General features: G+C 43.7%; 1 protein-coding gene across 1 annotated transcript in view; it reads right to left on the bottom strand.

Moving 5' to 3' along the window:
- Nucleotides 1–16,615: 16,615 nt before the first annotated feature.
- Nucleotides 16,616–26,033, bottom strand: part of LDLR (low density lipoprotein receptor) — a 44,484-nt gene continuing 35,066 nt past the window's right edge. Inside the window, exons 7-18 of the mRNA XM_015815588.1 lie at nucleotides 24,681–24,800; nucleotides 24,035–24,160; nucleotides 23,717–23,888; nucleotides 22,278–22,505; nucleotides 21,637–21,755; nucleotides 20,766–20,905; nucleotides 19,848–19,989; nucleotides 19,524–19,676; nucleotides 19,212–19,409; nucleotides 18,727–18,804; nucleotides 18,308–18,465; nucleotides 16,616–16,880 (exon numbers count right to left, since the gene is read on the bottom strand). Of these exons, the coding sequence (XP_015671074.1) occupies nucleotides 16,845–16,880; nucleotides 18,308–18,465; nucleotides 18,727–18,804; nucleotides 19,212–19,409; nucleotides 19,524–19,676; nucleotides 19,848–19,989; nucleotides 20,766–20,905; nucleotides 21,637–21,755; nucleotides 22,278–22,505; nucleotides 23,717–23,888; nucleotides 24,035–24,160; nucleotides 24,681–24,800 (1,670 nt within the window). The 3' untranslated portion in view covers nucleotides 16,616–16,844. The remainder of the gene's footprint in view (nucleotides 16,881–18,307; nucleotides 18,466–18,726; nucleotides 18,805–19,211; nucleotides 19,410–19,523; nucleotides 19,677–19,847; nucleotides 19,990–20,765; nucleotides 20,906–21,636; nucleotides 21,756–22,277; nucleotides 22,506–23,716; nucleotides 23,889–24,034; nucleotides 24,161–24,680; nucleotides 24,801–26,033) is intronic.

Here is a 26,033-nt window from a genome sequence, read left to right on the forward strand (position 1 = left end):
GTGTATGGCTATAAATATGTATGTTTGTGTGTGTGTGCGTGCGTGCGTACATTCTTTTGAGAGTGGCAACAGAATTTTATTTTTAATACGTGCCACTGTACTCACAGTAAAAAATGATAATAAATGTTATCTATTCTATTCTACAGGCCCATTTTGCCCAAGGCTTTCTAGTAAAAGCATTTTCCATTAGGCAGATCTAGGGTTTCTTTTAACCCAATAGAGCTCTGACCAGGAAGATAGAAATAGAATATTGTATCTCTTAAATCATGAATCGCTAGTTCTGCAGGATAGAAAATGAATAAATATGAACAAAGGAACATTAAAATAGAATCATAGCCATGGCCAGGAATACTAAAACCACATCTGCATCAACAATGTTAAAAACTTTGGAGACAATGCACAGCAATAACTTATGTAAGAAAGCACTCTTTCACATGTTCCAAGGAATCCATGAATATTTTCAAAAAATTAAGTTTGGTAAAATACATGGAGAAGTGACTGCATGTTTCTCAGCCTCAGCAACTTTTAAGATGGGTGAATTTCTGTAGGCAAGTCTTCTATAAAGGCTTCATGATATGGTTATTACAGGGTTGGCTGGGGTAATACCTGGAGTTTTCTCCAGGAAAATATCTCCCTACTCCAGGCAATGATTTGGCCAGTCTTTGGAGAGTGGAGGACCAGAGTTATGGAGAGGTCCAGCATTATTATAATCCTTGGAGGTGAAATGGGTTCTGAGGTCATGGATTCATTACATTTTTAGGTATCTCTGGGATGGAAGAGTTGATCTTCATGTGTTTTTCTGCTTTATTAGATTTATGGGCTCCAGTAAGGTTGTTGTGATGAGTCAGGCTTCTTTTCTTGCCCTTTGGCATTCTGGGGACATCCAGTTAAGCCAGAAGTAATAAGGTCTGTTACATGCTGGGAGCTTATTTCAGAAGCTGCTAGTATGTTTCCATCTTGGCTCTTCCTCGGTGAACTTCACATTCTCAGAATTCCTCAGCCAGCAAATTCCTTGCATTTATGAAAAAAATTGCTGATGATCCCGTTCCCCCTCCAGGCCAGTAAATGCTTTTGGGGTTTGATTCTATAAAGTGAAGGTGTAAATCAGGGTGTCGAACAGAATGCAAGTAAGTCAATTCAACATTTCTATGTTGAAATAAACTCAGAAAGAAGACAAACAAAGACAAAAGAAGTGATCTGGAGGCTTCCTGCTATGGGAGGGCCACCCCTCTCCAGAATAAAAATATTATAAAGGATATTAAAAGAGGCAGGATAGAATATTTGCCCTAAAGGAGGAGAAAAATCTTAACAATGGCAGAAAGCAGCCCCAGTCTTCCTGCTATAGGAAAATAGCCTCTAGCAGAAGCCTGAAGAGGCTAGTCTTTAGGAATGATATTTTGCATCCATTCAGAAAGCTGGGCCACAGTATTCATAAATAAAGAACAGCCAAAAACCCTAAATAAGTAACACAATAGGCAAGGAGCCCAAACTGACAAGATTAGCTCAGACAAACAATATACCTAGGATTTGCATTTCTCCTCTTGCCTGAAGAGCAGCCATGACCCCTACATGACCCCATAGGAATCTGATAACAGCTATTAAAATATGAAAGGACTACGCCGGCCTGGCATAGTTTTGATTGTGTTTTGGTAGGGGTTTTTATATGGGGTATTTTAGAGCAGGCTTTTTATTTAATATTTATTGTGATTTTTATTATCGCCTGTTCACCGCCCTGAGTCCCGTAAGGAAGATAGGGCGGTATATAAATTTAAATAATAAATAATAATAAATAATAAATGGCCAGGGGGCGTGGCCAGCTGATCACTCAGGTTGCAGAGTGCCTGTGGGGGGGAATCTGTGGGTCTCTGGGATGGGACTGGGGTGGGTGCCTGCCTTCCTTCCCTTCCTTCTCTCCCCTTGTCCCTTCCTTCCTTCTTTTCTTTCTTTCCTTCACCTCCCTTAGTCTCTTCCTCCTTCCCTCCCTTTCCCATTGTCCCTTCCTTCTTTCCTTCCTTTCCTTCACCTCCTTCTTAGTCTCTTCCTCCTTCCCTCCCTCTCTCCCATTGTCCCTTCCTTCCTTCTTTCCTTCCTTTCCTTCCCCTCCCTCTTAGTCTCTTCCTCCTTCCCTCCCTTCTCCCCATTGTCCCTTCCTTCCTTCCTTCCTTCCTCCCCTCTTTGTCCCTTCCTTCCGTCCTTCCCTCCCTTCCATTGTTCCTTCCTTCCCTCTCTCATTGTCCCTTACTTCCCTCCCTCTTCGTCTCTTCCTTCCTCCCCCCCCCCTCCGTGCCCAGGAAGGGACAAGGGGAGGGGGATAGGCCGCCAGCGCGGCTGGGGGCTTTGCTGCTGGCAAACCTGCCTGTGCACAGGCAGAGACAGAGGAGAGCTCTGCCCAGCTCACTTGCTCAGCTTCGCCGGAAGACATGCCGCTTGCTAAGTTAGCAGAAGCTCCAGGATCAACGCCGGGCTACAGCTGATTCGCGCTTCTGCTAAATTAGCAAGCAGCATGTTTTCTAGCAAAGCTCGAGCAAGTTTGCTGGGCAGGAGCCAAGGAGAGCAGCTACAGCTGATCTGCGCTTCTGGGCTGCTCCCATCAGCTGTAGAGGCTCGCCCCGATCCTGGACAAGAGGGAAGGAAGGACGGATGGAAGGGACAAGGGGAAAGAGGGAGGGAAGGAGGGACAAAGAAGGAGGCGAAGGAAAAGAAGGAAGGAAGGAAGGAAGGGACAAGGGGAGAGAGGGAGGGAAGGAGGGACAAAGAGGGAGGAGAAGGAAAGGAAGGAAGGAAGGAAGGAAGGAAGGAAGGAAGGAAGGAAGGAAGGAAGGGACAATGGGAGGGAAGGAGGAAGAGACCAAGAGGGAGGGAAGGAAAGGAAGTTCCAGCCAGCAGAGGCTTGGCAGCCCAGCTGCCGAGGAACAGAAGAGCGTAAAGCCAAGGAGAAGAAGGTGGCGGTTTCCTCCCAAAGGGGGCTCCTTTTCTCCACCCCTTCCCTGGGTTTGTGGGGAATTTCTCATCACCAACGCTGACAGGTGCTCCTTTGGGCCCGCCGCGAGCTTTCTCGCCCCTTTGCTTCTCACCCCCCCGCTTTCGTGAGGATTGTGGCGCCCTTGGGAAGCCGATCGTGCTTTGAAGCTTAGGAGAGGAGGAGAAGTCCCTTCCTTTTTCCCTCCCTCTCTCCCTGTCAAGCCCCGGCGGGCTCGACATGAATGGGCAGAGGAGGAGTCGAGGATGGGCGGGATGGCAAAGGAGACCAGCTGACAAGGGCATGTTCGGGGGTCGCCAGCTGACGGGCGCAGGAGTTGGGTGCTGCGGCGGCCCCCCCTTTGCTGACCTGCGTGCACGAGAAGGTCAATCGGTTGCTGCACAATGAGTCTCTGGGGAAGGCGGGGCCTTGCTCTGCGCCTGCGCTCTTCATGCGCCCCTGCAGGGCACATTTGGTAGAGTTCGTGCAGACTGCCGCCAAGCAGCATATTTTCCACAAACAAGTGAGGTGGAGCAGAGGGGGGGAGGGAGAGAAGGCGGTTGACAAGCCCTGCCTAAGACCATCGGAAATATGTGTTTTCCGATGGTCTTAGGCGACCCCTGTGAAAGGCTCGTGCGACCCCCAAAAGCAGTGGTCCTCAACCTTTTTAATGCCGCGACCCCAACCGGTCGTAAGTCGAGGACTAAACCGGTCGTAAGTCGAGGACTACCCAACTGGTCGTAAGTCGAGGACTTTCCCTGCCCGGGAGCGCCGTGCATGTGTGGTTCCGCCCCCTGTGCCGGCCCGAGGCGTAGCTGGCAAGAGATGGAGCAGGCCGACCACCAGCTGGCCCAGCTCAAGGGAGGTAAGGCACCCGCCGGAAAAGGGGAAAAAATGGCGGACAAAAAAAATGGTGGACAAAAAAAATGGTGGACAGCCTTGCTTGGCGACCCCCATGAAATGGTCGATCGACCCCAAATGGGGTCCCGACCCACAGGTTGAGAACCACTGCCCAAAAGGGTTGCGACCCACAGGTTGAGAACCGCTGGTCTAGAGAAAACAGAAATAAGCAGAGATGGTGGGAGGAAAGGGCACCATTTCTGTTTGACAGATTGGTGACTGGCCCTACCTACCATGAGAGTCCTCTTTTGCAATTGTTAGTAAAGTTCTTTTTTTAAAAAAATTCAAAGATATTCAGCCTAAAAATGTTAGGTCGTTGCTTAAATGTCAATAAGAAACTAGCATAGCTTCATTCTTCCCCCGCAAATGAAGGGCCTTATTGGCTACCTACTAACACTTTGTTCCTATGAATGGGGGGGATGCAGTGGAATGGCTGGTGTCTCTCCATGATGAAGGGCTTCCAGAACGGCAAGACTTGGATGCTTTCATGAAGCATTGTGAGTCAGGTTTGAAGACCCCGCAGTTGCTCGGCATGCAGAGATTTGCATCCACTCCTACAGCAGGTCAAACGGCCAGTGACAGAGTACATCTAAGATTTCCGTGGCCTATCAGATTGGCTGAGAGATTGGTCCGAGCGTATGCTGGTCTACCAATTTTGGAAAGAGCTGAACAAAGAGCTATATCTCAACTGCCTGCCCCAGGGAGTGCCACGCAACCTTTGATCATGGTGTCAGTTGGCCACAAACATGGAGCTCGACCTGATGGAGTACCATGAGCACGGACATGAGAAATGATCCCACTGGAAGCCCAAGAGACGTCCAGCACCCGGTGTAAGAAGAGGGGGTGCAACCACTGCCACAGGGAAGAAGCCCCACTGGGGTGCAGGAACATGCTTCTGATGTGGGAAGACCACAGAACAGCTGATTGCCCCATGCCCTGCCTAGTATTGGCACCAGGAACTGCAGCCCAACTGAAGCTGGAAAAGCCCCCAGTGAAGCCAAAGGGGGAGACATGGGTGGCTCGACATACAGGTCTCTCCCCAATCCAGCGAAAGGGAGAGAACTCCAACCCACAGCAAACCCAGCTTGGTCTTCTACAAGAGTGACAGCGAAAAGGAAGATGACTCAATGGTAAGTGGCACCATCATCCCCATGATGGCCCGAGTGGAGATTCAGATGCTCTCTTTGGGAGTAATGGGGGTCCTCATGGCCTTGTAGGACTTAAAGGTGCACCCGGTGCCTAATCAGCCTTCAGACTGTTGAGAAACTAAGGCTGAGGCTGAGGAAGTTAAGGTGGCCCATGGGGTTCTCCCAGCTAGATGGTTCCCTTTTGGGAGGGGCACCAGCAACTTGCCTAACAGGGCTGGGACCCATGTAGAGACTATCCACTTTATTGTGGTTCCTGGAATGACCGAGACATGGTCCTGGGACTAGCCTGGTTGAAGAAATGGAATCCATCAGTAGATTGAGGCAGCAATAAGTGAATGAAAAAGAAAGCAGCTAACCGGCAGGGGCCAATGAAAGCACCACACGCCAGCCACGAGCCTGTGGTTAGTAAAATGAAAGCGGAGTCAGTGAACACACTAAAGGGAAATGAGGAGTTAGAGCTGCTCATTCCGGGTGAATACTGAGACCTAACAGAGACATTCAGTGAAAGGGGATCAGGCATACTCCTGCCCATTGCTGTGCTACTAAGATCCTTCCAGGGGCAAAATTGGCAAAGCCGAAGATGTATTCAATGACCCCGAGGGAGATGGAGGAACTGCAGGGGTTTATAGAAAAGAACTTAGCCAGCGGATTTATCCAGCCAGCGAAATCAAAGATGGTGGCCCCTGTGCTTTTCAAAGAGAAGAAACATGGGTCTCTTAGGCTGTGCATGGATTGAATGGACTGAATTGCATCTGTGCACATAATATGTATCCCCTCCCTCTCATGTGGGACATGCTGGGTTACCTATCCAAGGAGACGATTTTCAGCAAACTGGATTTAAGGGAAGCCTATTGCCGAGTGAGGATTAAAGGAGATGAATGGAAAACCGCATTTAACTGACCTCTGGGTTGCTATCAATTTCAAGTGATGCCATTTGGGTTGCAAGGAGTGCCAGCAGTATTCGTGCAATTAATAAATGAGATCCTGCATAAGTACCTGTACAAAGGGGTGCTGGTGTACTTGGATGACATTCTAATTTATACTGAGACCATGGAAGATCATGTAAAGCTAGGGAGATCAGTACTTGAGAAGTTGCTTAAAGCCCAGCCGTACGTGAAGTTATCACAATGTGACTGCCACAAGAACAGCCTAGACTACCTGAGGTATCGTATCTCCAAAGATGGGATGGCAATGGACCCAGGTAAGGTGAGGGCAATTCTGGAGTGGGGGCTCTTCAAACCAGGAGGCAGTTACAGAGTTTCCTGGGATTTGAGAACTTTTACCGGCAGTTCATCCCAACATTTGCCTAGAACAGTGATGGCAAACCTTTTAGAGACCGAGTGCCCAAATTGCAACCCAAAACCCACTTATGTATCGCTGGATGCTGAGTGGGCGTGACCCACTAAGTGGGCATGGCTACGGTGGTCATGGCAGACTGGGTGAGCATGGCCAGGGTGGGCGTGGCCACCTCAATGTTGCTCCTGGGGAGGGATGCCTGTGGGGACTGGGCAGGGTTGGGGAAGATCCAGGGGGTCTCTGGTGGGTGGGGCAGTGGGCAGGAGGCTCATCCTGCAGGGTGAAGCGAGGTGAGGGAGGGGGCAGGGCACGAGTGGTTGCAGACAAAGGGGGGCTCCGGTGAGGAGGAGGAGGCGGAGGAAGAGGGTTTAAGCAAGCTTAGCAACTGGAGTGAGGAACCTTCCCAAAACAAATGTGCTTCATGGGTAACCTAAAAGCACGAAACAAGAGACCAAACCCTGCTGCAACCACCCAGCAGATGGGAGGGACTAAAAACTAAACAGCCCCCCCCCCCGCCAATCCTCAACAGAAATGCTCACGACAACAAAAGCCCCAGACAGGGGGAAGAGCATGGGCAGGCGGGCGTCTAGCTCAGCTAATGGCTTGGGGGGGAAGGGGGCAGCTACACCCCTCCCAAACACTGCCCTCTCACGAAAGCAGGATGAAAACTCCAAAAAGCGACAAGGAAAAAAAGTTAAAACAGAAGAGTGTTTCGCGATGGTTTTCTTCCCCACTTCCTTCTAGCTGCAGTTTAAATATGTAAAGACCACAAAAGAAAAAACTTGGCTTTCTCTCGTTTTAATTCAGAAGGCAGGAACGGGAGGATTGGGGGGGTTGTTTGTTTCAAAGGAAGGGAAAGAGAGGGCCTGGGGGAGCGCGGCTGGTGAATAGCAATGGCGCAAGGCTTCTGGCTATGCAGGAGGGCATTGGGGGCGCATTCTCTTTAAAAGAGCAAAACAAGGCAAAAAGTAAAAATCCCCCACTCACTCCACCTCCCAAAAACACAGTAACAGAGCTTTCAATGATACAAACAACTTTTTATTGAAAGGTAAAAGTTTGCATTTGGCATACTTTTGAAAAATTAATGTGATTTTTGCTGTTGTATGCATGCTGATAATTTATCTAACCTTGGCTCATATTTTGTAAGTTTGAGAACAACAAGATCATCTGTTAGTCTGTTTCTGATGTCAGATTTGATATAATTCAAAGCTAAAAACAGCTGCTCACAAGCATAACATGATCCAAACAAAATAAGGAAAGCAATCCCAAGTGCTTTCATTGACTTAAAATTATTTGGCAGAGAATTCCACACTTTAAGGATTTCATTTTCAGAACTAACTGTGCTGTCCTTTGTCATCCCTTCTATCTTCTCAAGTGTTTCATGCAGGTCATAGACCAGTGGTGGCGAACCTATGGCATGGGTGCCAGAGGCAGCACTCAGAGCCCTCTCTGTGGGCACGCGTGCCGTTGCCCCAGTCCTAGGCCTTCAGCTGGGTTTTATAAAACCTTTTCACTTTAGGCCTCCACCGCCATGTGCAAAAAAAAAAGGTTCAATCAATCAGTCAATTTCAATTTCTCGCGGAAAAAAAAAAGATCTTGCAAAGTTGGAATTGATTGATTGAACTTTTTAGTCCCACCCAGTCTGCTGTTACCACCGCAGCCACGCCCACCCAATGGGCCACACCCACCAATGGGCCACACCCACCCAATGGGCCACACCCACCCGGCACCCGACGATGCATAAGTGGGTTTTGTGTTGCAGTTTGGGCACTCGGTCTCTAAAAGGTTTGCCATCCCTGTCATAGACTTTATTTTTCTGGATAGAGCTTTCTTGAAATTCCAATAGCTCCATTTCCAGATTTCCTAAATCTAATCAGTATAAGCAGGAAAGATCAAGTCCTTCAAATTTGGCTTTATCTGGAGAAGTAAGAAAACACAGGGTTGTCTCTATCATACGGAACTGTAAAAATCTGTTACTAAAATTCATCTTTGCAGCTGCTACAATGCTAGAAAATTCCTTGTGGATTTCCTGAAGGCTTGTCGGATTGTCTGCAAATGTAAAAGTTTCTAAATGCATTTTTAGATTTGAAAAATATTTCAGCTGCCCACTCTCAAGGTCTCTTTCAAAAACCTGCAGTTTTCTCTCAAATGTTTTGATATCACAAAACATCCTTTCTGCTGTTTTCCCTACACCTTGTAGTTGTGAGGGATTGTTGATTCTAGGGATCTTTCTTTTTAATCCCAGCTTCCTGGCTCCAATCTTTCTGACAAAATTATCATATCTGCATTTCTGCAGACCAGGTTTCTGTCTGAGGCAGAGAGACTTGAGGTATGTGTGTGTTGGTTTCTGCCTTTAAAATCCTTTGGGGAAATATATTCTGCCTTTTTAATATTTCCCAAAATATTTCTTTCTCTGGATTCTTCCCACAGTTGTAAGTCAAAGACTACCTGTATATGTGCTAAATAATACTAATCCAAATGCTTGGTTTAATTTACAGAACTAAAACCAGTGATTTAGTTCACACAACAGATTGAGCTACAAAGTAGCCAGCCACAGTTAAGCTCAACGTAGAAACTTGCCACTATTGCGTGCAGTCTAACCAAAGTAATTTTGGCAAGTAAGCACAGCCCCATTGCTGCCTGCTACAGTTTACTGCATAAACATCCCCACTTCAGATGTTGCATTTTGGCATCAAGAGACATTCCTGCCAATGTATATACTGTATACAGAGGCATTTGTGTGTAAGTCTGTACAAAGGCTTCCTGGAATTCCAAACTAGTGGTGTGTGGTTGCAGCAAAGCTTTCATTTAAAGTGCTATTCATACAAGTCTGCAGCCGACTCCCACAAACTTTTGGCACTTGCCTAGTGCTGCTGCTTAGGTGGTGAGCGTAACGTCAAAACACTTTCTTCATAGAGATGCTGGCTACATTTGCACAACATTCTTAATTGCAGCTTATTGATTTAATGTTATGTACCGCTACCCCCAAAAGGACCGCTGAAGTCCGGGTTCTCCTGGCCCTCTCTTGGTCTGGCTGCCGGTCCAAGGGTTCCCTTACTTGGACACCTCTGCTTGGCCGTGACGCGTGGTGCAGTGGTGCTCAGTCTCTGTCAGCAGCAATTCACATGAGGTGATGATGGTCAGTCTTTGTCAGCAGCGGCTTACATGAGGTGGTGGTGGTCAGTCTCTCGCAGGCAGCTCACGTGAGATAATGGTGGTCAGTATCTGTCAGCAGCAGCTCACATGAGATGATGGTGGTCAGTCTCTAGGCAGGCAGCTCACATGCGATAATGGTGGTCAGTCACTAGGCAGGCAGCTCACGTGCGATGATGGTGGTCAGTCTCTAGGCAGGAGCTCATGTGCGATAATGGTGGTCAGTCTCTAGGCAGGCAGTGCACGTGCGATAATGGTGGTCAGTCTCTAGGCAGGCAGCTCACGTGCAATAATAGTGGTCAGTCTCTCTCAGTAGCTCACAGGAACATCCCTTGTTCTGTCTCCTTTCTCCCTCTGGCCTTGCCCCACTGGAACCCCTCCTTCTCTATTCCCTTCTCTCCTCCAGACTTGCCCCACAGAAACCTCTCTTTCCCTTTTCCTCTCCTCTAGATTTGCCCCACACAAACCTCTCTTTCACCTTCCCTACTCTCTGGCTTTCCCCACAGAAGCAGAAGATAAAAACAATCAACCTCTTTTCTCACTCTCCCTCTATTTTTCCCCCTTTTCTTCTTCGTGCCACCACCAAACTCCTCCCCTTCTTTTCCAATCACTTTCTCTCTTCTCCCTGCCTCTTCCCTCTTTCTTCCAACCAGCCACCCTCTGAGCTGCAGCAGAGCCTCCCAGCCAGCGCCAATCCTGTCCCAGCTCCTCTCTCCGCTGCAATTACTTTTTGGTTTCAGAGGAAGCCCTGAACTAGTTTTTTAAAACTCACTGGGCACACCCATCTTCCAGGATTAGTTTATTAGTTCCGCATTGTAAAAATGTACAAAATTGGGTTAATTTACTAAACTTTCAGCAAGCATGTCATGCCAACAGAGCTTTGGCAGCCAAAGCAACAAAAATGGGCATGTTAAAACACCCACCCACCTTGCGTCTTCGCCTCAGCCAGTCTACCGCTTCCATGTCCATGACAACAAAACTCTCCCACCTCCCGTGTGGGCAGTGCCTCTCCTGAGGTGAGCCTGCATACGCCTTCACAGATGGTCTGGCGATGTGGAAGTATGAGCGTTCAGAGAGAAACTCCGAGAAGATCGCGCACATACTCCCCCACCCGGCCGGGGCTTTTCCAGCCCCGCCCTCTGCTCTCAAGGCACCAAACACCCTGCTTCCATTGAGACTGTGCCAGGGGGGCGGGACCAGTGGCCTAGCAATGGAGACATGGAAGCGGTAGGCCGGCCAATGTGTGCATGCGTGTGTGGAGCGGTTATCAACAGCGGCAGCAACAGCAGCCCTGTGCAGTGAGAGGGGCACGTGCAGTTTGGGCAGTGTCAATGGGGGCGGGGGGGCGGGGGAGTGGCTGCTTCCTTGAGGATGGAGACCAGAGTCAGCTGCAGCAGGCAGGAGATAGCCCAGTGATGGCGATGGTGTGCGCGCCCACAGAGAGGGCTCTGCGTGCTGCCAGTGGCACACGTGCCATAGGTTCGCCATCATGGGCCTAGAATGATAGCCCTACCTATCACCAACTTGCTCAAGATGGGAGGGGGAGTGAAGCCTAAACCGAGTCAACCACTACACTGGTCCATCAAATGCCAAGTGGCTTTTGAGAAACTAAAGCAGCTCTTTGCTGCAGAGCCCGTCTTGAAGCATCCAAACCCAGATGAGCCTTTTGTAATCCAGGCAGACACCAACAATATGGCAGTAGGGGTGGTTTTCATCCAGAGGAACAAAAAGGGGAAGCTGCAACCCTGTGCCTACACATCTCGCAAGTTATCCGATACTGAGAGGTGCTGGGCCATTTGGGAGAAAGGAGGTTTATGTTGTCCGATGGGCTCTTCTGACCGAGGCAATTTTTGGAGGGCAGTAAGATTCCCTTCATGGTGTGGATGGACCACAAGTACCTGAGGCATTAAGGTCCCCAAGGAAGCTATCTACTAAGCAGGTCTGATGGGCTCAGTATTTTAACTGCTTCAATTTCACCTTCGCTACTTGCGGGTAGAACTTCCTAGCAATGCCTTCTTGCATGCCCCAGTACAGAAGTGCCCTAGAGGAAGTAGTTGATCCCATCATCCTATCCAGGCAGCTCCCAGCACCAGAGCTTACACGGCAGCAGAGAACAGCCTCTTTGTAGCCAGTGGGACATTCGTTGACACAATCGTGGATGAATCATGAATCGGTGGATGAATGGTTCCAGAGACATAAAGATGTCAAAAGATGGCTTAGCATGGGAGTAAATTGTACATCCCAGCTAGCCAGAGAACCTTGGTCCTGCAGAGGAGCCACGATGTAAAACTCGCAGGGCATTTTGTATTTGTGAAAACCCTTCATTTGGTAAAAAGAATTTTGATGGCCAAAAATGAAAAAGGACATAGAAGCCTACGTGGCTAGTTGCCTTGTGTGTGCCTCCATGAAGTGCCTACCTGGAAAGCCTACACAGGCTTGTTACAATCGGTAGCCAACCTGGCTAAGCCGTGGGAAGAGATATCCATGGATTTTGTTGTGGAGTTGCCTGAGAGTGCTGGGAACACAGTAATTTGGATTATCATTTACTTGTTTTTGAAGCAAGCATGCTTTGTGATGCGTCTGAAGATTCCTTCAGCCTGGGTCCTAGCCAAGATTTTTGTGCAGCACATCTACTGACGACATGGGGTCCCGAAGTGCAGTTCACCACAAAGGTTTGGCAGGAATTCTTAAAAATGATTGGCTCCTACTAGGGACTTAGCTCCATCTATCATCAGAGTACTAATGGGGGTCCTGAATGTACCAACTCACTAGCAGAGCAATACCTGTGCTGTTATGTAAATTATCCGCAGATTAATTGGGTCAAACTCCTAACTTTCGCAGATGTAGCATATAACAACTCAGTGCATAGGTTCTACTCCCTTCAAAGTGGCCACGGAGACTGAGCTCATGTCCATGCCTGAGCTCCCAAAGGAAGCTCCATCCTTAGGGTCATTGATTGGATACGTTAAAAGCCATGTGGCCCACTATGTGCGAGGCACTGAATAAGGCTAGGAAAAGTCAAGAGGCAAGCAGATTGGAAGAGAACCCCCCAGAGAGTTTAGAGTGGGGGAATAAGGTGTACTTGTCTGCTAAGTAACTAAACCTGAGGTAACCTTGCAAAGTTACATAGGACCTTTCCACATCGTCTGGATCATAAATCCAGTGACGATGGAGCTGATGTTACAGAGAAGCTTCAGGCAAGTTCATCCAGTATTTCATTGCAGCCTTTTAAAACCTTTTCGGGAATCTGGTTTGAGGACAGTCAAAGAAACACATCCTCCACCCATCCTAGTAAAGGGAGCGGAGCACTATGAGATTAAAAAGATTCCCAACTCCAGGTATCACAAGGGAAAATTAGGCAATGAGATTAGTTAAGAAATTTCACATTAGTTATCCTCAACAGCTCCATTAAGGAACATAGCAGTAGTTGGGCTGTATGTAATAATGTATTTTATTCTTGTTCCAGGTCTACCTTTCTTCCAGAGGGGTTGGCATGTCAAGGCTGGTTCGCCCTTTCACCTACATTTTCTCCCTTGCTCATAGCTTGAAAAGATTGTGGAATGGAATGCAAAGGTGGGAGGGATAGTATTTAGGCAACTGAGGTATTTTTGAGAGCCTGCAGGAATGCCAAGGTCACTAATGCAAGTGCTAGATAGAGAAGTGGACTTTTCTCATAACAAGAAGTATTACTATTGGACAATGTGAATACCCGGTGGGTGGGGGCGAGGGAATCTATTGTTTAGGTTTTTGAGCGAAAAAACCAGAGTTGGTTTTGCTTCTTCTGTGCCAATGTAAATTTTCAGTAAAGTATTACACTCTTGGTAAAATCATGTCCCAGGAGTTTCTTTTTCTGGGAATGTCAACTGGACAGTTGACAAAGAGCACTCCTCCCCCAGGTCAACAATTATATTGAAATTGAGAAAGAAACATGTAAAACTTTCAGCGTATTTAAATATTTATTAAATTCATTCAATATGTGGGGAAATACCTCATAAATTTCAAGAGAGGCATGTTTAATATTTAAAAAAATAAAGCTCAGTGAATCTGTAAAGGTACAATTTACTTGTCAGAAGTTTACATGTAAAACCAGTTTATCTATCCAATTAAAATAACTTAACCTGGATTTTCTTTGCTTCAACCAGGAAGGCAATAGCATCAACGCATGCAAGCATGAAGAGAGAACCCTGCCATCCACTGCATTCCAAGTCATTCTTCAACCTTCCACCACACCAGAGGCAAGTGAACAAAGCAAAGGCTGGCAATTCTCTTCAGCATCCCACCCATTCTCAAGTACCTTGCACAGGTTTTTCTGTTTTTCTGCTTCCCAACTTGAGAAATGCACTGAGATTTAACAAACATCCTGAAATCTAACTGAATTCCAGGGATCAGAACAAGTTTAAGTGACTGGCTCATGAGCTGTAGGCTGAAAAGATTCTAGTTTCATAAAATGAGAACACAGTTTCACCCTAAGGTTCTATTCTTCAGCTTGGGAGAGTCACACAGATGCAAGAGAAGTATTAGAACAGACTTCTAGACTGATGTAGGAAAAAAATGGCATAATACTCCCAAAATCTAGATTTTTGTCCACAGGAGCACATCACTGATGCTTGTGAAAAAAATTACAGATTTTGGAACCCAACTAAATCAAGAAAACCCATTGAATATGCCTAGAATGTTTTGAGGGTTCAGCCTCCAATCAGTGAGGCTTTTCACAAGGATTGTCATGTTAATAACCAATTACTTTGATAGAGGGTTAAAATATTAAAGCAGCTGCTTAGCACTCCAAGAGAAGAGCTTCTCACAGGAGGCACCCATTTCATCAACCTTGTGATTATTTTCTTTTAAACAATTTATCAAAGTGACTGATTTTAGCAAAAGCCTCTATGATGATGTTTAATACCCTAAAAAAACATTCAAAGTTTATTTAAGGTCCCTAAGTTATTACATTATATTTTCTGTCCTTTTTTGAAGATGTAGAAACAGAACCTTCTATAATTATTGATCATTAGAAACTTTGGTTGACCCTCACTTTTCACTCACATGCAATTCTAATATAGTGATGCAGAATTAAAAGTTTACAAATTCACAGTGCAACAGCAAAAGGCGCCAGGACCAAAAACAATAGATTCCCAGCTGCCTCCAGTTGTAGTCAATTCTGCTAACCCAGAAGAAACTGGGCAACAGAGGACAATAACAAAAACATGCAGTGGCATAGCTTGTTATAAAAATGCTGTCAGCAATTAAATCTAAGGGAGATATACCTCTTCTAAGTTAACTAGATTCATAAATATTGCAGAAGACAGAGTTAACTATTCATTTGGTATCAATTCCTCACTACCAAGTGGCTATTCAGAGCATCAGTAGGAGAGCAAAAATAATCTGTGACTCAAATCATCAATCTAAAGGAGGTCCAAACCATGTGAAATACCAACAGATCTTGTGTTCTCTTTGAAAAGTATACTTCCACAAATGCCTATGTTGTATACTGTATTGTGTTCACCCTGTCAGGCTTACTTCAAATAGGGGCAACACTTAGATCATATACACAAACGTGTATACACTAAACAGTTTTTGTGGAAGGGAAAAGAATAAAAAAGACATTGCAACGTGTGGTGCAACAGAAAAAAAGGCCAATTATCAACCTCAATAATATAAACATATAAATAAATAAGTCATGTATTTATGAACATATGTACAAATAGACAAGGCAACTTTTGTGCAAAGGAAATCTATACCTTAACATAGACCACATACATTATTTACACACTCTATACTATGCGAAAGAGGTTGGCATCTTTCACAGCTTTAGGACAAAAGGTCTGAGGGCTTCCTCCTTGCATTTAGTGCTTTTCCTTTCAAAGGGAAGGGAATTAGAAGTGCCAGGCCAAGAGCAAAAAATCATCATTTGTTATTCTAGCCAATGATTGCTAGATTATTGAAGGGAAACATGATGCACAAGTAATTTCTGTTTCTGAGATGGAATGAGAAAGGTCACATAAATAGCAGTTCTTTTATATTTATATCCTAATTCTACTTCTCTATAAGTATCAATACCAGTATTTTAAAAGTAGCAAGTAGTCAGGATATAATTTGTTTACCCTTTCAGAAAATTCAATTGCCGGACAGCAAATACGCTTAGTTTTAGCCCACTTCAGAATGTGTGACAGACACTGCCTTCAACTATAGAAAATGTCACATCTAGGATAGGTTCTTTCTACTCTACATGAAACTGATTCTGGGCTACAACTTAGTGGGAAAGGGGGAATCCATTGTGCATCTCCTTCCCAGTATAAAAAACATTTCCTTTAGGAAGGGAAGGGATACAAGTATAAAAAGGTAACACTGAAGAGAAATGCAGCATTAAGGCAACAGTACAGCAGTGACTTGAGACGGAATATGAAAAAAAAAATGGCTTCAGATTCCTGTTTTTTGGCCAGCAGTCTATTGCCCTTTTTTTTCTTCTAGTCTGCTCTAAAGGCACAAGAGACTTAGCACCAAGCAAACGCAACAACCCCATCCCCCACAAGTCAGCCTGTTTGTGTCATTGGTTTAGTTTTTTCCCCACCCTCTTACTTTCTGGGCACAGGTGACCAGAGAGGCAAGGAAAACAATCAAGTGCAAATATTGTTATACAAGATTACAGGCCATGTAGATCACAAACCGAGCCAAAAAACAAAAGTGCGTGGTAGGTTGGGCAGGGAAAGCTGGAAGAAAACAGGCAACCCTGAACCAAGAGGGAGATTTCACAACAGGATCGAATACCTTGAGCTTTTTCCTTTGGAGTTAGAAAATAAAAGTCAGTGTTTTTGGTTGACAACATGGATGATGCAATCCATTTTCAAAACTTCTCTGGCCTAGTTTGGGAAGCAGGGAGGGATCCAGAATGTAGATTAGGTGACTTTAGCTTCGTATCTCAAATTTAGATTTAGATTCTCAACCTTTCCAGGCTCACTATGTGTAAAACATTGGGGCATAAAGATCTCTAGACCACAGGAAGACTCCACCACACCCAAATTTGCATCCAGAAAAGAACCTCTCTTTGTTGAATCCCTGTTTTCCATTTAGGAATATTCTTACCATGTCAAATTAAGGAGACCCAAAGCATATCAGAGGCACCAGTGTCCTGTTAGCACTGGGCACAACAATAAATATAGAAAAAAACATAAAAACCCAACAATGCCATCAATTTTTCAATGTCCCATGAAACTGGCAGCTGACAAATGCCCCCCTTCTTAAACAAATAAAGGAGAGTGGGAACAATCCATCAAGTCACTCAGGAAGTAGTATTGGATGTCTGGGAGAGAACTGAAGCCAGGCCATTTGTGCTCTTCTTCCCATAAAATAAGCAGCAAAGTCCTGAGAGAGGCACTTGAGGTGTAGAGGCAGTTTCATGCTGCATCATCTTCTAGACTGACCATTTGTCTCTAAAAGAAAGATGTGGAATGAAAACAAACAAACAAACCCACTGAGGTGCGTAAAATGGGATGGGTTCAGAAAGTCTTGGTGTCAAATCTTAATTTGGCAGCCAAGTGAGCTTTGCCAGCCAATTATTTATATAGGCATTTTCTCTTCTACCTTTAATGGTAGAGGACAGACTAAGTCCTGCAATTTCATCCATTTTACTCAACTTTCCAGAAATCTTAAGAACTGCTTCAACTTTGGAAAGCTATAGATTCATAAATGTAGGACAATCATTGACAGTTCAAAAGAGATGCTAAGCACTTCGGAAACAAAATATTTTCTATTTTATGGAACACTGGACTATAGGAAAGATATGAAACCAAGTTAGGGAACTGAACACCAGCTTCCAAGGCCTGGGCATCCTGGCATTTCCCCTGAACCTTCATGAAGTTACTTTTTTAGCAAACCAAAACCTTAATGTAAATGTATTACAGTAATGTAGTTAATTCATTATTTGTAGCAAACCAATAGTTAGGAACCAAAGCTGTTTGCTTTACTCCCATATTTCTAAAAAGAGAAATCAATGGGGTATTGGCAGTGGAGGGCATGCTATAAAAGACAATTGGTCAGCTAAGAATTTTTGAATTAATGTAACAGTTTGACATTGCAAATTTTTAGGCTGCACTTAAAATTACTTTTTAAAAGATTCTTTTTAGTATCAAGGGGCCGACTTGTGCAACTCTAAAAAAATAAAGGTATCTATTTGATAAAACATTTGCACTTGTTTAAAGGATTAAGAGCTGCTAGGCATTCCATTTATATTCTGTATGTGCCATGGATGTGAAACATCTAAATTCTAGTTTAACTAATATGAACTTCTTTTTGTTAAGAAAGAAACTTGAATAAACTGGAAATTTAAGTTTCTACCCTCCAATTTAAGCAAAATATTACTGAAGGCATTTTCTGTGCCCATGAGACTAAAGGGGTAAGGAATCAAGCTGGGTTAGCAATAGTACCAGTAATCTTTGATTTACAACCAGTCGTTCTGCTGAACAAATTGCTGAACAAAGGGACTTACATTCAGTCTCCAAAATTAGGCTACTGCAGTGCCCCTGTGATTGGAATCTGGGTACTCTGCAACTTGTTCACAATTATGTTGCCAAACACCTCGCAATCATGCGATTAGCATTTGCAATCTTCCCTGCTGGCGTTTCCCAGAAAGTCAGTGACTGCTTAGATTGCAGACGTTAAGCTAAGTGGTTGCACTTTACAACCACATTGCATAGCAGCAGCAATTCCACTCCCCCCCCCTCCCAGTTGCCATTATAGGTCAAAGACAACTTGTAAAGCAAGTGAAGGAAGCCATCTATCTTGGCAGTAATTTTGAAATATAGCCCAATGTGCCTTGTGGAAGCTTTTTAGCTTCTTGTTATCTTGAACCTTAGCTTACCGATGGGTATGTATATCCTTCCTGGCTCCGACAGATATGAATTTCATCCTCAGTTGTCTTCTGATAAACAGGGTTATCAAAATTGATACTGTTTATGTTCTTGAGACGCCAGTTCTTCCAAATAAGGAAAGTCCCAAAAGAGACTAAACTAATCAGTGCTGAAATGAAACCCACCCCCAAGAAGACATATCATTTTAAGCAATACATCACAATGGCTTAGAACAAGGAACATACTAATTATACATGTAAAATTTGTAGATCAAATCATAATTAATTAGTAATTTCATTAATATGCATTCTGAGTAAAATGCTTATTCTTTGTAATGGCCATTAACTAAAGATATTAACCATTGTGAGTTAGAACATCTTTCTCTCCTCCTGCCCCCAAGCAGGGACTTCTTCTGAAATGGGAAACTTACCCAGAGATAGAACAATAGCTAGTGCTGATGGACCCCTCCGTTCTGTCCCATCTGTTTCTGCGGCTATGCCATTTTGAACTGTGGAGGGAAGAGACACGAGAGGCTAAAGTTAACTCCTCCAACATGGTATGTGCTGAATTTCTATGGAAAGGGAAGAGGACGATCACCTGTCCTCCATTTTTAAGCTTCCTTCAGTTGCAGAACAGATTCATGCTAAGCTTTCTCCATTCAGGGTTAGGCAAATTCTAATCCTACACTTTCACTACCGACATCTTATTCCAAGACTACAACATCTTAACTAACACATGAAGAGATTTTTTAACAAGATGGAACCAATGTTTTATTTTCGGGATAGATTTTTTGCATCTTTTCAATGGCTGCCACTCAGTTGCCTGGCAAATGGTAGTAAATAATGATAACTGGCTTTGCACTGGAAGGTAAAGGGATTGTATCCAGAATCCCTGGATGAAAGAGAAGCCTCTCACCTTGCTGGGACAGAGTGACCATCTCATGAGTTGTATGTTCTGGGATATTGGTATCAACATTATTCAGCACATCTGCAGGCAGATGCTCAGTTCTCTGGGTTGGAGTCCTACTTGTAGATAGTAGCCATGCTGTAGGCGAGATCTTAGCAGAGAGCACTGTTGTAGCAGCCACAGCTGGGGTATTGGGTGTAACAGGATCTGAATGGTAGAAAAAACTACTTTTCAATATTGCCATGAAAGGCAGCATTATTCCTTTGCAATTTCCTCCATACACTATACAAGGGCCCTGGCTTTGTCCCTCGGCCTCTGTACCTTGGGAGCAGCTTCTCATGTCGGTGTCCAGGTACATGTCATCAGGACAGACACAGGTGTACTTGGCAGAGTGGAGAGTGATTTGGGGAGCGGGAAGGCAGAGGTACTGGCAGCCTCCATTGGAAATGCCATTCTTCTCACACCAATTTGTACCTGGAAAAGAGACAAGCTCTCTTCTTTCAGAGAAGATTTCACAAGCTATGAACAAGTTAAATGGGTGATATTTATAAAAAACAAGTTATCGGTTTTTAGGCAGTGACCCAGATAACTAACAAAGGCTGGTTCTTATAGACTTAAACTAAGAAAAAAGAAGAGGCATCTTACCTTTTGGTTGCCGCACAGAATGAAACAGTGTCAAATCATCCGGTGAAAAGAGATTGTCTGCCACTTTGACAATATTTGAGCCAGTTCGGCGGTTGGCACTAAAGATGGCTTCATTTAAGACATCTGTCCAGAATACTTTATCCTGGATAAGGGGTTAATTTGGACAGTGAATTTTGTGGACTAATTGTATTCCACTCTTCCAAAGATATGCAGCCATTGCAGTTTCCCAAGGCAAAAGGGGAATTCGTTCATTAATGGGGGAGGGGGAGAATTAAAGAGTTTAAGATTTGCTGATAAATTGGCTGCTTCTAGCATGTGAATAAATTGCTTCAGGTTTTAAAGCAAACTTTAAATGCAATAGAAAGTTGGTTTCAATCATGCCATTTATTTTGTTTGCATCAAAGGTGTAAGCAAGGAGTTCTATGATCATAAAGATACTAATGAATTGTCAAACATCCCTCCCCTACTTTTCATGCTGACGGGAGTTGCAGTTCATTAATATCTGGAGAGTTAAATCTGGTCTAGATTTTTATCCAGAAATCCATGCTTTTGACAGTTTGACAGCCTTCCTCAAGTGCACTCCAGATGCATAAAATCAGAATTTCCACTGCCAATTCTTCTATTTGTTCTTTATAATTTTATAATCTATTTATTGGCTTTTAGAAATGCTAGCAACTTTTAAAATATTTCTGCAAAAGGATGGGTTGTGTCTATTTAAATTGATCTGGGACTTACAATTACTATTTCTGTCCCCTCACCTCTACTGATCTGATGGTGGGATGATGGCTCTTTTGATTATAAACCAGGAAAAAGATATTACAGTTAATTCCATCTCAGGGCAAGTATCTTATTCAAGCAACACTGCATCACTATTTGGCATTGCCAAAGATTCAGAATTATGTTAGCAATCTACAATACCTCAAATACTGCGATGCCAAAAGGGTGAGCCAACATCTCTTCATCCATAAGGACAGTCCTTCTGTTTCCCCCATTCACATCAATACTAAAGACCGAATGATATTTGGAGTCTACCCAATAAAGGCGATGGGTAATCAGATCTAGTACAGAAGAAAGATGTTAAGATATGGAGCAAAATCCTACACATTCTGTTCCAACACAAAGAAAAAAAAACCCTCCCTCAAGCCATACCAGTCTAGAATAGAAAATGAGTCACATGAGGCAATCTTTTTGAGAACCCAAAATTTCCAGGTCAGACTGCTGAATTGCTCATTTATTTGAAAGGTCAGAAAGTCTCCTAAACTGCTTTGGATATCAGGAACACTTTGACCCAAACAACTTCCAGAAAGCTATTCCCACTTCCATACTACTACTGAAAAATCTGCCCTCAAAGCTCATCCACAAGGAAAAACTTGACTCTCTTCATATGGTTTGAACTCCTTTAAATCTAAACTCAAGGATTACTGGAATTATGCTCCAAAATAGAAAAAGGGCACCGTGTCATGTTTGGTCTTCAAGCAAATACTGGAAAACAAGTATGAATCCATTAGAAAAAGTAGAGTCTCTGGGTTAAGCCTTGTCCAGACATGTCCTGAGCTGTATCATAGCCTTGTTTGCCTACAACCCAAGACTGTCCAATATAGTAATAGGGGAAGAGCTTACAAAACTGTATTATGCTTCTCTAATGAGGCAAATGACTGCCAGGGAAGGGAACAAACAACAGAAGCCAAGCAACAGAAAACTCAGAAATAAGAGTCTCTCTTTAGATATAAATGAACAGAAGTGTAATCATCTTCCGAAGTGGCATTGTTCTCAGCTATGCAGGATATACCTAATGCTATTCCATTAGGCCATTGAATGCCTTCTTTCACCAAGGGGAAACTGTCCACTCCATTCAGACCACTTTTGGCAATTTTAGCAGACATCCCCCAGTCAGTCCAGTACATGAACCTACCAGAGGAGAGGAGAAAAGGGAGAAAGACAAGGACAATTAAAGCTAAATGTCCATTTAAACCAACTCATCCACAGTTGCAAAATTCATCACCATCCTAAATCCATACCCCAATACTTTCTTTCCCTAGTCTACCAAGCCTTTCTACTTCTCCCAAAGGCTTTTTCTGCTCCCACAATTCTAACACTTGAAATATCACAAGAGGAAATAGTAGCCAGGTTCTGCTGTCCTAAATTTTCAGATCTAGGATGTAACAAGCTACTTTATATAGACTGCTGAATTGGTCTATGGACCATCTATATAAAATGGTTGCCCAGGTTTCTGAGTAGGACTTTCCCCAGAATCTAGTGAAGATGCCAGGGGCTTAGTCTAGGATCTTCCCCATGCAAAGTATGTCCTTTTTCCTATTAAGCCACAAGCCCTTCTCCTTAATAATTCTTGAAGCTATTTCTACAGTATGTTCCCACAAAGAAGGTCTCTTTCATTTTCTCCAATAATAAATATTAAAGGAAGACTCATACCCATGGACTGGATCCACCACAATGGCCCGTGGTTTGGCACCGACTTCCTTGATCAGAGTCTTCCTCTTCAAACCTTTACTGCTGGCCACAGAGATGGTGCCTAGGCCTGAGTCAGTCCAGTAAATATTGTGATGCACCCAGTCAACAGCAAGGCCATCTGGAACTTTGATGCCACTACTAATCACAGTGGTATGGTGGGAATGGTTGCCAGCCTTATCAATTGGGGTACTGTGTGGAAAACAAACAGAAAAGACTCACTGAAATAAAGGCTGCACAATGGCAGAATTTGGTGGGTGCAGGATTAGTGGGCACATTAATTTTTCATATACTTGCAAACAATAATTCAAAAGTAACTAATACTGAACTCTGCTAATCAACCAAGCAAGTTTAACTAGCCTGATAAAAACAGCATTCAATATACTCAAAACACCTGTTTCTTAACAGTAACCCTCTTATTTAGTTACTTTCACTTGATCCATGGTAAAATTCCTGGTTGCTGTTTTGTCTGTCTTCCTAATGTCTTGATGTCTGAGCATCAACAGACAGCAGTGAACGCTGATGGGACTTCCAAAGATTTTGTGTTGAAAACAAGAAATTTAGATTGGCAGCAGCTAGCACAGGACATGCTTTAGAATATGAATTCTTCTCTGTGACATCAGAGTTAAGGGGAAGGTATTTTAGGACAAGTTAACTCCTTGCTGAATGTACTTTTTAACACAGACTGGATCTGTGAGAATGTGATTTAGGGCAATAACAATGGATCCTATCATTATTGTCTCCCTTGCATTTGTTCCTCATATAAGAATATCAAAGCCCTCTGAAGTTTGGATGGGGGCCTGAAGGGCTACACCTTGGGTGAGAGCCAGGGTTAGGCACTCTTTGTATCCTTCTGTAAGAATACGGTGAATGGATGGAAATGGGATTACTGAGGTGGCTGAGGAACTCTAAAGACTTGCCAAGTCAGCTGGGGTGTTTGGGATTTGACACTAGATGGCAAAGTTCCTGCCTGGCTAGGTTTCAGCTTTGGCACCAGCTACAGTCCCAAGGAAGACATCCATGAAACTCTGCTGGCATCAAGAAGCACCACTCGGCAGACAACCAATGAAGAACCATATTTGTGCAAGGGAATCCACAGAGGCAATAGGGCTTGCTCGAGGTGTATTGTTTCTTCCTGCTCTGCAGCAGCATTAGGAGTGGGAGAGTCTTTAACCTAAGTATAGAAGTGACAGTAGAGTTCCATAAATTGTTAGGAGATCTCAACCTGCCTTCCCTGCATTCAGGGAAGTGTAATTTTCCAAGACATCAACTCACAAATCTGCTCACAGAACCTTTTTTGGATGCTGGTGAATCATTTGCCTTTCCCAGGAAAATTCTGCTTCTTCACTATGTTGGTTCACTCAATAATCACAAAAGCAGCACACATGCTCTAGCTAACTCACCTGTATATTTTCTTGTGAAAGCTGTCAGACCAATAGATTTTATTATTGTTGATTTCCATATCTAAGGCCATTGCTTCTTTAAGATGGGGGATCAGATTTGTGTACTCGCTGCGGTCCAATGTCATTTTTCTGACCTCATGACGATTGGTAAAAAAGAGGTAAGCAATGGTGCCTGTAAAGGAAGAAGAATGGGGACACTTGGACTCCAGGACCATTAATCCATATCCCTTTCTCCCCTTACATATACACATAAACAAAACAGTCAAAGATTTTCCAAAGTTTTTACCAGTACTCTACACAGACAGAATCCAGACTTACCAATTGCTTTGCAAGCTTTGGTAGTTGGATCAATCTGATATCCTTCTTTACATTCACATTTATAGCTTCCTTTCAGGTTCACACAGACTTGACTACAGGCATCAGGGTTGAGACACTCATCAATATCTACAAAGTCAAGATGATGTTGCTAAGCATTCAAAGGAATAGGTCATTTCTGTGGTCACTTTTTGTTGAAAAAGACTTTATGTGCTTTGTGAAAGCAAGGGTATTTCCCATGATATCAAGGTTTGCTTCTTCAGCTCTGATTGTGGAACAGAAGGATTTATATTCCTTGCAGATAATATAAATATAAAGGAATGTAAATCCTTCCATTCCTCATCATCCAGTCAGAGCTGAAGAAGCTTCTAACGTCTTTAAAGAAAAACAAGAAAGTCCAGTTGCCTTTTGAAAAAGCACCTCTGGGACAGCCATGACCTGGATGACTGAGAATCTCCATAGACTCTTCATCAGGTAGGAATTCTCATCTCCAGAATGTTAAATTTAAAAATCTGTTCATCATCATTGTTATCAATGCTTGCTAGAGATGAGGATTACATTAACAACACATCCAGAGGCTAAAACGTTGGGAAAACTAGCATTAAATCAAAAGCTTCTTATAGAAAATTAAATGTCAGGACCTTCTTACCTTCACATTTTCTTTGGTCAATCAGCTGGAAGCCTTCAGGGCATAAACATTCATATCCAATTTTGAGGTCATTACATATATGGGAACAACCCCCCTTATTAGCCAAACATTCATTAGTTCCTGGAAAGACAGCAGGAGAGTATATTATGGAACTGATCTCAGAGTAACAACCTTGAAGCTCTTTTAATCTTTTCAAATTTCTGCAAACCTTTATCATTCTGCAAAATTTTACCTAAGGACACATTTACAAAGAGATCTCCTAAGCAATTTGAATTTCTTTTTAATTAATACAATTTTATTTTTATTTATTTATTTAAATTTTTTTTTTATTTTTCACCATACACCATACACCATACACCAAAAACTACATAAACATATATCTTTTCTTCTAACACAGTGGTTCTCAACCTGTGGGTCGGGACCCCATTTGGGGTCGATCGACCATTTCATGGGGGTCGCCAAGCAAGGCTGTCGGCCATTTTTTTTGTCCGCCATTTTTTTCCCCTTTTCCGGCGGGTGCCTTACCTCCCTTGGGCTGGGCCAGCTGGTGGTCGGCCTGCTCCGTCTCTGCCGCTTGCCAGCTACACCTCGGCCGGCGCAGGGGGCGGAACCACGCATGCGCGGCACTCCCGGGCAGGGAAAGTCCTCGACTTACGACCGGTTGGGTAGTCCTCGACTTACGACCGGTTTAGTCCTCGACTTACGACCGGTTTAGTCCTCGACTTACGACCGATTGGGGTCGCGGCATTAAAAAGGTTGAGAACCACTGTTCTAACAGAACAGTGCTTTACATTTTAAATATTCTTTACATCTTATTTACATTTTATGTACATCAATAATTATGTCTTTTTCTGTTCTAGCCAATTATAACATTTATTCCAAATTTCATAAAATTCTGACGTCTCCTTGTCTTTTAATTCTAACGTAAGTTTGTTCATTTTTGCGCATTCCAAAATTTTATACATAATCATATCATTTGTGGGAATATTTTCACTCTTCCAACATTGTGCATATGCTATACGAGCTGCAGTCAATATGTGTATAATGATGTTTTGGAGTTGTTTTTCCATCTTTAAATTTATTATGCCCAAAAGAAATATTTCTGGTTTGAAATCCATTTGTATCTCAGTTATCTCCTGTATCCAATCTCTTATTAAAATGTTCCTTCTTTAATTTTACATTTCCAACACTTCGGGTCTATGTTTTTATACATTTTGGCCAATCTCGCCGGTGTTAAATGCCATCTGTAAATCATTTTATATTGATTCTCTCTATATGCAGTTGATAGCGTCAATTTGCAATTTCGGTTCCATAATCTTTCCCATTCCTCTAAATTTATATTTCGCCCCACAT

The sequence above is a fragment of the Protobothrops mucrosquamatus genome, unplaced genomic scaffold (genome assembly GCF_001527695.2).
Source record: "Protobothrops mucrosquamatus isolate PMUCROS unplaced genomic scaffold, P.Mucros_1.0 scaffold352, whole genome shotgun sequence".
Taxonomy (NCBI): domain Eukaryota; kingdom Metazoa; phylum Chordata; class Lepidosauria; order Squamata; family Viperidae; genus Protobothrops; species Protobothrops mucrosquamatus.